General features: G+C 58.1%; 1 protein-coding gene across 1 annotated transcript; it reads right to left on the bottom strand.

Annotated features, from left to right (window-relative positions):
• Positions 1-788: 788 nt before the first annotated feature.
• LOC144678588 (transforming protein RhoA) lies at positions 789-10,091 on the bottom strand (the record flags this gene model as incomplete). The annotated part of the gene is made up of 4 exons (XM_078538326.1): positions 9,997-10,091; positions 7,845-8,009; positions 1,911-2,031; positions 789-919 (listed from the first exon to the last, which is right to left on the bottom strand). Coding segments are annotated over exons 2-4 (408 nt in total), but the record flags the coding sequence as incomplete, so codon positions are not given.
• Positions 10,092-11,921: the final 1,830 nt, after the last annotated feature.

Here is an 11,921-nt window from a genome sequence, read left to right as displayed (position 1 = left end):
GGGGAAGGGAGAGAGGGGGCGAGAGAGAGGGAGAAGGGGTTGAAAGAGAGAGCGAGGGAGAAGGGGGAGAGAGGGAGAAGGGGGAGAGAGGAGAAGGGGGAGAGAGGGAGAAGGGGGAGAGAGGGAGAAGGGGGAGAGAGGGAGAAGGGGGAGAGAGGAGAAGGGGGAGAGAGGGAGAAGGGGGAGAGAGGGAGAAGGGGGAGAGAGGGAGAAGGAGGAGAGAGGGAGAAGGGGGAGAGAGGGAGAAGGGGGAGAGAGGGAGAAGGGGAGGGGGGAGGGCGGGACCGGGGCGGGGGGGGAGGGCGGGACCGGGGCGGGGGGAGAGGGCGGGACCGGGGCGGGGGGAGAGGCGGGACTGGAGGGGAGAGGGCGGGACTGGAGGGGAGAGGGCGGGACTGGAGGGGAGAGGGCGGGACTGAGGGGAGAGGGCGGGGCTGGAGGGGAGAGGGCGGGGCTGGAGGGGAGAGGGCGGGGCTGGAGGGGAGAGGGCGGGGCTGGAGGGGAGAGGGCGGGGCTGGAGGGGAGGGCGGGGCTGGAGGGGAGAGGGCGGGGCTGGAGGGGAGAGGGCGGGGCTGGAGGGGAGGGCGGGGCTGGAGGGGAGAGGGCGGGGCTGGAGGGGAGAGGGCGGGGCTGGAGGGGAGAGGGCGGGGCTGGAGGGGAGAGGGCGGGGCTGGAGGGGAGAGGGCGGGGCTGGAGGGGAGAGGGCGGGGCTGGAGGGGAGAGGGCGGAACTTCCCCCTCTACAGCACAGACGGTTAAGTGCGGTCTGGGAGGTTCAGCAGTGCCCACCTGTTTCATCTTGGCCAGCTCTCGCCGCGTGTGTTCGTCGCCCCTCAGGTCCTTCTTGTTGCCCACCAGGATGATGGGGATGTTGGGGCAGAAATGCTTCACCTCGGGTGTCCACTTCTCGGGGATGTTTTCTGTCCGTGGAGAAAGAAACAGTCGGCACAAATGACCATCCGCGTTGACCGGAGACCCGTTCACCCCACCCTTCTGGTTTTAACCCGGGGGTCAGCGAGCAAAGCAGGGGGCCACTGGTGGTCAGCGCCAAGGACGAAGCTCCTCCTGCGGGCGGCGGGGGACTGAGGGCCTACGGCGCCACCACTGCTGGGAGGGTGCAACTACAGCGTGACATGTTGACATAGACAATTTCCATTACAGGTGCGAGCAAGAGGAGCCCGGAATAAGCGAGTGGAACAGGAGGAGGCCATTCAGCCCCCATCTCGAGCCTGTTACACAGGAACAGGAGGAGGCCATTCAGCCCCCCATCTCGAGCCTGTTACACAGGAACAGGAGGCGGCCATTCAGCCCCTCTCGAGCCTGTTACACAGGAACAGGAGGTCATACAGCCCCCATCTTGAGCCTGTTACACAGAAACAGGAGGAGGCCATTCAGCCCCTCTCGAGCCTGTTACACAGGAACAGGAGGAGGCCATTCAGCCCCCCATCTTGAGCCTGTTACACAAGAACAGGAGGAGGCCAGTCAGCCCCTCTCGAGACCGTTCCTCCATTCAAGTGGATCACGGCTTAACTCCATCTACCCCGTCGATTCCACAACCATTAATCCCCTAACCCAACAAAAATCTATCCATCTCGGGTTTGAAATTTCCAATTGACCCCACCCAGCCTCAATAAATTTTTGGGGGCGAGTGTTCCCGATTTCCGCTCCCCTTTGTGTGAAGATGTGCTCCCTGACATCCCCCCCCTGAACGGCCTGGCTCTCAGTTTAAGGGTCTGCCCCTTGTTCCGGACCCGGCCCTGCCCCACAGAGGAAATAGTTTCCCTCGGTCGACCGATCGAATCATTTAACCATCTTAAACCCCTCAATTAGATCACCCCCTCAATCTCCGATGCTCGAGGGAACAACAAGCCTCGGGAGGGAGGGGGCTGAGTGAACAGAGCAGGAAATTACCTAAACTGTCAGGACTGTCAATTGAGAAGCACATTAAAATAACATCAGTGTCAGGATAAGAGAGAGGTCTCAGACGGTCGTAGTCCTCTTGGCCAGCTGTGTCCCAAAGCGCCAACTCCACCTAGGGAAGGTTAGAAGGGAAGTGTTAGCAAACCAGTCAGGGATTCAACATGAGATACAGAGCAGCACAGAAATCCTGCATGTCCCTCTAAGCTCAGAAGGACAACCACCAAACCAGCATCCCTCCGACTGGGGCTGGGTTCCTCCATGTTATACAGTGACAGACCCGTCCCCACCAGTACTGTACCCCAGTGTTATACAGTGACAGACCCGTCCCCCCAAGTACTGTACTCCAGTGTTATACAGTGACAGACCCGTCCCCACCAGTACTGTACCCCAGTGTTATACAGTGACAGACCCGTCCCCCCAAGTACTGTACTCCAGTGTTATACAGTGACAGACCCGTCCCCACCAGTACTGTACCCCAGTGTTATACAGTGACAGTCCCGTCCCCACCAGTACTGCACCCCAGTGTTATACAGTGACAGACCCGTCCACACCAGTACTGTACCCGTGTTATACAGTGACAGACCCGTCCCCACCAGTACTGTACCCCAGTGTTATACAGTGACAGACCCGTCCCCACCAGTACTGTAGCCCAGTGTTATACAGTGACAGACCTGTCCTCACCAGTACTGCACCTTGTTATACAGTGACAGACCCATCCCCACCAGTACTGTAGCCCAGTGTTATACAGTGACAGACCTGTCCTCACCAGTACTGCACCCGTGTTATACAGTGTCAGACCCATCCCCACCAGTACTGTACCCGAGTGTTATACAGTGACAGACCCGTCTCCACCAGTACTGTACCCGTGTTATACAGTGACAGACCTGTCCCCACCAGTACTGTACCCCAGTGTTATACAGCGACAGACCCGTCCCCACCAGTACTGTACCCCAGTGTTATACAGCGACAGACCCGTCCCCACCAGTACTGTACCCCAGTGTTATACAGCGACAGACCCATCCCCACCAGTACTGTACCCCAGTGTTATACAGTGACAGACCCGTCTCCACCAGTACTGTACCCCAGTGTTATAGAGTGACAGACCCGTCTCCACCAGTACTGTACCCCAGTGTTATAGAGTGACAGACCCGTCTCCACCAGTACTGTAGCCCAGTGTTATACAGCGACAGTCCCGTCCCCACCAGTACTGTACCCCAGTGTTATACAGTGACAGACCCATCCCCACCAGCACTGTACCCCAGTGTTGTATAGTGACAGACCCGTCCCCACCAGCACTGTACCCGAGTGTTATACAGTGACAGATCTTTCCCCACCAGTACTGTACCCCAGTGATATACAGTGACAGACCCGTCCCCACCAGTACTGTAATCCAGTGTTATACAGTGACAGTCCCGTCCCCACCAGTACTGCACCCCAGTGTTATACAGTGACAGACCCGTCCACACCAGTACTGTACTCGTGTTATACAGTGACAGACCCGTCCCCACCAGTACTGTACCCCAGTGTTATACAGTGACAGACCCGTCCCCACCAGTACTGTACCCCAGTGTTATACAGTGACAGACCTGTCCTCACCAGTACTGCACCCGTGTTATACAGTGACAGACCCGTCCCCACCAGTACTGTAGCCCAGTGTTATACAGTGACAGACCTGTCCTCACCAGTACTGCACCCGTGTTATACAGTGTCAGACCCATCCCCACCAGTACTGTACCCGAGTGTTATACAGTGACAGACCCGTCCCCCCAAGTACTGTACTCCAGTGTTATACAGTGACAGACCCGTCCCCACCAGTACTGTACCCCAGTGTTATACAGTGACAGACCCGTCCCCCCAAGTACTGTACTCCAGTGTTATACAGTGACAGACCCGTCCCCACCAGTACTGTACCCCAGTGTTATACAGTGACAGACCCGTCCACACCAGTACTGTACCCGTGTTATACAGTGACAAACCCGTCCCCACCAGTACTGTACCCCAGTGTTATACAGTGACAGACCCGTCCCCACCAGTACTGTACCCCAGTGTTATACAGTGACAGACCTGTCCTCACCAGTACTGCACCCGTGTTATACAGTGTCAGACCCATCCCCACCAGTACTGTACCCGAGTGTTATACAGTGACAGACCCGTCTCCACCAGTACTGTACCCGTGTTATACAGTGACAGACCTGTCCCCACCAGTACTGTACCCCAGTGTTATACAGCGACAGACCCGTCCCCACCAGTACTGTACCCCAGTGTTATACAGCGACAGACCCATCCCCACCAGTACTGTACCCCAGTGTTATAGAGTGACAGACCCGTCTCCACCAGTACTGTAGCCCAGTGTTATACAGCGACAGTCCCGTCCCCACCAGTACTGTACCCCAGTGTTATACAGCGACAGTCCCGTCCCCACCAGTACTGTACCCCAGTGTTATACAGTGACAGACCCATCCCCACCAGCACTGTATCCCAGTGTTGTATAGTGACAGACCCGTCCCCACCAGTACTGTACCCCAGTGTTATACAGTGACAGACCTTTCCCCACCAGTACTGTACCCCAGTGATATACAGTGACAGACCCGTCCCCACCAGTACTGTAATCCAGTGTTATACAGTGACAGTCCCGTCCCCACCAGTACTGCACCCCAGTGTTATACAGTGACAGACCCGTCCACACCAGTACTGTACTCGTGTTATACAGTGACAGACCTGTCTCCACCAGTACTGTACCCGTGTTATACAGTGACAGACCCGTCCCCACCAGTACTGTACCCCAGTGTTATACAGTGACAGACCCGTCCCCACCAGTACTGTACCCCAGTGTTATACAGTGACAGACCCGTCCCCACCAGTACTGTACCCCAGTGTTACACAGTGACAGACCCATCCCCACCAGTACTGTACCCCAGTGTTATAGAGTGACAGACCCGTCTCCACCAGTACTGTACCCCAGTGTTACACAGTGACAGACCCGTCCCCACCAGTACTGTACCCCAGTGTTATACAGCGACAGACCCGTCCCCACCAGCACTGTACCCCAGTGTTGTATAGTGACAGACCCGTCCCCACCAGCACTGTACCCGAGTGTTATACAGTGACAGACCTTTCCCCACCAGTACTGTACCCCAGTGATATACAGTGACAGACCCGTCCCCACCAGTACTGTAATCCAGTGTTATACAGTGACAGACCCGTCCCCACCAGCACTGTACCCGAGTGTTATACACTGACAGACCCGTCCCCACCAGTACTGTAATCCAGTGTTATACAGTGACAGACCCGTCCCCACCAGTACTGTACCCCAGTGTTATTCAGCGAGAGACCCGTCCCCACCAGTACTGTACCCCAGTGTTATACAGTGACAGACCCGTCGCCACCAGTACTGTAGCCCAGTGTTATACAGCGACAGTCCCGTCCCCACCGGTACTGTAATCCAGTGTTATACAGTGACAGACCCGTCCCCACCAGCACTGTACCCCAGTGTTATACAGTGACAGACCCGTCCCCACCAGTACTGTAATCCAGTGTTATACAGTGACAGACCCGTCCCCACCAGTACTGTACCCCAGTGTTATACAGTGTCAGACCCATCCCCACCAGTACTGTACCCCAGTGTTATACAGTGACAGACCCGTCCCCACCAATACTGTACCCCATTGTTATACAGTGACAGACCTGTCCTCACCAGTACTGTACCCCAGTGTTATACAGTGACAGACCCGTCCCCACCAGTACTGCACCCCAGTGTTATACAGTGTCAGACCCATCCCCACCAGTACTGTACCCCAGTGTTATATTGACAGACCCGTCCACACCAGTACTGTACCCCAGTGTTACACAGTGACAGACCCGACCACACCAGTACTGTACCCGTGTTATACAGTGACAAACCCGTCCCCACCAGTACTGTACCCCAGTGTTATACAGTGACAGACCCGTCCCCACCAGTACTGTACCCCAGTGTTATACAGTGACAGACCTGTCCTCACCAGTACTGCACCCGTGTTATACAGTGTCAGACCCATCCCCACCAGTACTGTACCCGAGTGTTATACAGTGACAGACCCGTCTCCACCAGTACTGTACCCGTGTTATACAGTGACAGACCTGTCCCCACCAGTACTGTACCCCAGTGTTATACAGCGACAGACCCGTCCCCACCAGTACTGTACCCCAGTGTTATACAGCGACAGACCCATCCCCACCAGTACTGTACCCCAGTGTTATAGAGTGACAGACCCGTCTCCACCAGTACTGTAGCCCAGTGTTATACAGCGACAGTCCCGTCCCCACCAGTACTGTACCCCAGTGTTATACAGTGACAGACCCATCCCCACCAGCACTGTACCCCAGTGTTGTATAGTGACAGACCCGTCCCCACCAGCACTGTACCCGAGTGTTATACAGTGACAGACCTTTCCCCACCAGTACTGTACCCCAGTGATATACAGTGACAGACCCGTCCCCACCAGTACTGTAATCCAGTGTTATACAGTGACAGACCCGTCTCCACCAGTACTGTACCCGTGTTATACAGTGACAGACCTGTCCCCACCAGTACTGTACCCCAGTGTTATACAGCGACAGACCCGTCCCCACCAGTACTGTACCCCAGTGTTATACAGCGACAGACCCATCCCCACCAGTACTGTACCCCAGTGTTATACAGTGACAGACCCGTCCCCACCAGTACTGTACCCCAGTGTTATACAGTGACAGACCCGTCCCCACCAGTACTGTACCCCAGTGTTATAGAGTGACAGACCCGTCTCCACCAGTACTGTACCCCAGTGTTACACAGTGACAGACCCGTCCCCACCAGTACTGTAGCCCAGTGTTATACAGTGACAGACCCGTCCCCACCAGTACTGTACCCCAGTGTTACACAGTGACAGACCCGTCCCCACCAGTACTGTACCCCAGTGTTATACAGTGACAGACCCATCCCCACCGGTACTGTACCCCAGTGTTATACAGTGACAGACCCATCCCCAACAGTACTGTACCCCAGTGTTATACAGTGACAGACCCGTCCCCACCAGTACTGTACCCCAGTGTTATACAGTGACAGACCCGTCCCCACCAGTACTGTACCCCAGTGTTATACAGTGACAGACCCGTCCCCACCAGTACTGTACCCCAGTGTTATACAGCGACAGACCCGTCCCCACCAGTACTGTACCCCAGTGTTATACAGTGACAGACCCGTCCCCACCAGTACTGTACCCCAGTGTTATACAGTGACAGACCCGTCCCCACCAGTACTGTACCCCAGTGTTATACAGTGACAGACCCGTCCCCACCAGTACTGTACCCCAGTGTTATACAGTGACAGACCCGTCCCCACCAGTACTGTACCCCAGTGTTATACAGTGACAGACCCGTCCCCACCAGTACTGTACCCCAGTGTTATACAGTGACAGACCCGTCCCCACCAGTACTGTACCCCAGTGTTATACAGTGACAGACCCGTCCCCACCAGTACTGTACCCCAGTGTTACACAGTGACAGACCTGTTGTGATGTGGTGCGTGACAGAATATCGCATCAATGTGGCCTGAGCGGCCGGCTGAAAACATGACGCTTTCTCTGCAATTGAGAAGAAAATGCTCTCGCAAAGGATCCCGGCCATAGACCTCTCCGCCTCTCACCCCACTCCATTAAGAGGCTCCAGAAACTGCGGCACTCCCCACAGCGCCTCACGCTGCTCACGGTCCAAATGCCTGAGGACGCCCTGTGCAGCTGCTGTTCCTGCCACTGCTCCTGGGCTCTTCCTGTGCAGCTGACAGCCACAAAGTGCTCACCTGGCAAGCCACCTCCCTTTGAGGTGACCTGATTGGCTGCTCAGGGTTTGGGGGAAGCTGCAAAGGACAATGTACAAATGCAGGACCCCACCCCACCCCACGGCGACACACACCTGCTTCCCGTCCACCTCGATGTCTGCCACGTAGTTCTCGAAGACGGTTGGGACGTAGACCTCCGGGAACTGGTCCTTGCTGAAGACGATCAGCAGACACGTCTTGCCACAAGCCCCATCGCCGACGATCACCAGCTTCTTCCGGATCGCAGCCATCTCTCTGTGTGCTGGGGAGGGGAGGGGGAGGTAAAAAAACCACAGGCTGAGGACTGACGCCAAACCGCCCGCCTCAGCGCGGAGGGTGCGGTAAACCACCAGGTCACCGCCCCCACCCCAGCTCCGCCCGCTGCCCGGTTCGGGACGGACAGACTGCAGGTTCCAATTTCTCGGCAGCACACTGACCCCTGCGGGAGTGCAGTTGGGACATTTCGCAGTCAGGCTGAGACCCTGACCAGCACATTGTGATTCAGCGAGTATGCTGGGCCTGGAGAGTGCCCCGAGGAGGGGGCAGCAGGACTGACACGACCTGCCAGGGACCCTGCTCCTGATCCGGGCAGTCCCGCCGGTGAGTGCCAAGAGGGTGGGGGCGTGAGGGGGGGGGGGGAAGGAGACGGGGAGTGGGGGGGAAGGAGACGGGGAAGGGGGGGGAAGGAGACGGGGAAGGGGGGGGAAGGAGACGGGGAGTGGGGGGGAAGGAGACGGTGAGGGGGGGGGAAGGAGACGGGGAAGGGGGGGAAGGAGACGGGGAAGGGGGGGAAGGAGACGGGGAAGGGGGGGAAGGAGACGGGGAAGGGGGGGAAGGAGACGGGGAAGGGGGGGAAGGAGACGGGGAAGGGGGGGAAGGAGACGGGGAGGGTGGGAAGGAGACGGGGAGGGGGGGGAAGGAGACGGGGAGGGGGGAAGGAGACGGGGAGGGTGGGAAGGAGACGGGGAGGGGGGGGAAGGAGACGGGGAGGGGGGAAGGAGACGGGGGGGGGGGGAAATGAGACGGGGAGCGGGGGGAAGGAGACGGGGAGGGTGGGAAGGAGACGGGGAGGGGGGGGAAGGAGACGGGGAAGGGGGGGGAGGAGACGGGGAGGGGGGAAGGAGACGGGGAGGGGGGAAGGAGACGGGGAGGGGGGAAGGAGACGGGGAGGGGGGAAGGAGACGGGGAGGGGGGAAGGAGACGGGGAGGGGGGAAGGAGACGGGGAGGGGAGGGAAGGAGACGGGGAGGGGAGGGAAGGAGACGGGGAGGGGGGGGGAAGGAGAAGGGGAGGGGGGGGAAGGAGACGGGGAGGGGAGGGAAGCAGACGGGGAAGTGGGGGAAGGAGACTGGGAGGGGAGGGAAGGAGACGGGGAGTGGGGGGGAAGGAGACGGGGAGGGGGGGGAAGGAGACGGGGAGGGGGGGGAAGGAGACGGGGAGGGGGGGAAGGAGACAGGGATGGGGGGGAAGGAGACGGGGGGGCAAGGAGACGGGGAGGGGGGGGAAGGAGACGGGGAGGGGGGGGGAAGGAGACGGGGAGGGGGGGGAAGGAGACGGGGAGGGGGGGGAAGGAGACGGGGAGGGGGGGGAAGGAGACGGGGATGGGGGGGAAGGAGACGGGGATGGGGGGGAAGGAGACGGGGAAGGGGGCCAGGGTCCCGGTGGGGGGAGGGGGCAGGGAACCTGGGGGCAGGGGGGCAAACAGAGCAGAGAGGCAGGTGGACCCCCAATACCCTCTCTTCCTCTTCCCACTCAGTGTAGGGAGGTCGAGCAGCAGACAGGCAGAGTGAGAGAGACACACACACACACAAAGAGAGCCCTGAATACCTTAACAACAACAACAGCGGTGGGCACCAGGACCAAGGGGAAGAGCAGGGAGCAGGAGGGGTGTCCAGTGGATGTGGCTCTGGGGAGTTCCGGGTTGGGCAGGAACTGACATCAGGGCGGGGACCAAGGCGGAAGTGAAAGTCTGGCCGAAAGCGGCGAACTCCCGGAAGTGACGCGCAGAAGGCGGGAGCGGGGGAAACAAACCGGAAGTGTAAACCAGACCGGAAGTGAGGCCTAGGCGGAAGCGCAGCCTGGCCCCACGAATGTGAAAGTAAATCCCAGCGCCCAAGCGCAACAAATAAACCTGTCGGGGGGGGGGAGGGGGCGATACCACGGTCACTGTCCCCTCCCTAAGGAGGGGGGAAACTCCCGACATCAAACCACATTACTGAGGAATGAAGCCAAACACCGCCGAGGTTACCTGGGAGATCCTCTCAGCGATTAGAGCGAGATCGATTCACTATCAAATACCATCCACAAGGGGAAAGGGGATCGCTTCCTCTGCCCGGGGAAAAACCAAACTGCCGGGGGAGGGAGGGGGCGTGACCAAGAGAGCGCGCGGGGTCGGGGGCGGGGCCACGGGCAGGGTGTGGGCGGGGCCGGGAGAGGGAGCGGGCGTGGCCCGCAGTGGGCGTGGCCGGCAGGGGATTGGGGTGGGAGGGGCCCAGATAGTGAGAGGGGCGGGGCCCAGATAGTGAGAGGGGCGGGGCCCAGATAGTGAGAGGGGCGGGGCCCAGATAGAGAGAGGGGCGGGGCCCAGATAGAGAGAGGGGCGGGGCCTGAACAGAGGGTGTACCTGCCCTGGGAGTGTTTGATGGGGACAGTGTAGAGGGAGCTTTACTCTGTATCTAACCCCGTGCTGTACCTGTCCTGGGAGTGTTTGATAGGGACAGTGTAGAGGGAGCTTTACTCTGTATCTAACCCCGTGCTGTACCTGTCCTGGGAGTGTTTGATAGGGACAGTGTAGAGGGAGCTTTACTCTGTATCTAACCCCGTGCTGTACCTGTCCTGGGAGTGTTTGATAGGGACAGTGTAGAGGGAGCTTTACTCTGTATCTAACTCCGTGCTGTACCTGTCCTGGGGGTGTTTGATGGGGACGGTGTAGAGGGAGCTTTACTCTGTATCTAACCCCGTGCTGTACCTGTCCTGGGAGTGTTTGATGGGGGACAGTGTAGGGGGAGCTTTACTCTGTATCTAACCCCATGCTGTACCTGTCCTGGGAGTGTTTGATGGGGACGGTGTAGAGGGAGCTTTACTCTGTATCTAACCCCGTGCTGTACCTGTCCTGGGAGTGTTTGATGGGGACGGTGTAGAGGGAGCTTTACTCTGTATCTAACCCCGTGCTGTACCTGTCCTGGGAGTGTTTGATGGGGACGGTGTAGAGGGAGCTTTACTCTGTATCTAACCCCGTGCTGTACCTGTCCTGGGAGTGTTTGATGGGGACGGTGTAGAGGGAGCTTTACTCTGTATCTAACCCCGTGCTGTACCTGTCCTGGGAGTGTTTGATGGGGACGGTGTAGAGGGAGCTTTACTCTGTATCTAACCCCGTGCTGTACCTGTCCTGGGAGTGTTTGATGGGGACGGTGTAGAGGGAGCTTTACTCTGTATCTAACCCCGTGCTGTACCTGTCCTGGGAGTGTTTGATGGGGACGGTGTAGAGGGAGCTTTACTCTGTATCTAACCCCGTGCTGTACCTGTCCTGGGAGTGTTTGATGGGGGCGGTGTAGTGGGAGCTTTACTCTGTATCTAGCCCCGTGCTGTACCTGTCCTGGGAGTGTTTGATGGGGGACAGTGTAGGGGGAGCTTTACTCTGTATCTAACCCCGTGCTGTATCTGTCCTGGGAGTGTTTGATGGGGACGGTGTAGAGGGAGCTTTACTCTGTATCTTTCCCCGTGCTGTACCTGTCCTGGGAGTGTTTGATGGGGACTGTGTAGAGGGAGCTTTACTCTGTATCTTACCCCGTGCTGTACCTGTCCTGGTAGTGTTTGTTGGGGATGGTGTAGAGGGAGCTTTACTCTGTATCTAACCCCGTGCTGTACCTGTCCTGGGAGTGTTTGATGGGGACGGTGTAGAGGGAGCTTTACTCTGTATCTAACCCCGTGCTGTACCTGTCCTGGGAGTGTTTGATAGGGACAGTGTAGAGGGAGCTTCACTCTGTATCTAACCCTGTGCTGTACCTGTCCTGGGGGTGTTTGATAGGGACAGTGTAGAGGGAGCTTTACTCTGTATCTAACCCCGTGCTGTTGCTGTAGCTGTATAGGTCCTGATTCGGAACAGTGATGATGTGAGATCCAGCCGGAGTGTGGTTGACAGTAGCGGGAATGCCCGGAATGCTGACTCTGCTC

This window comes from Cetorhinus maximus, unplaced genomic scaffold (assembly GCF_964194155.1).
Source record: "Cetorhinus maximus unplaced genomic scaffold, sCetMax3.hap1.1 HAP1_SCAFFOLD_4736, whole genome shotgun sequence".
Taxonomy (NCBI): Eukaryota; Metazoa; Chordata; class Chondrichthyes; order Lamniformes; family Cetorhinidae; genus Cetorhinus; species Cetorhinus maximus.
This window is presented reverse-complemented; position numbering and strand designations above follow the sequence as displayed.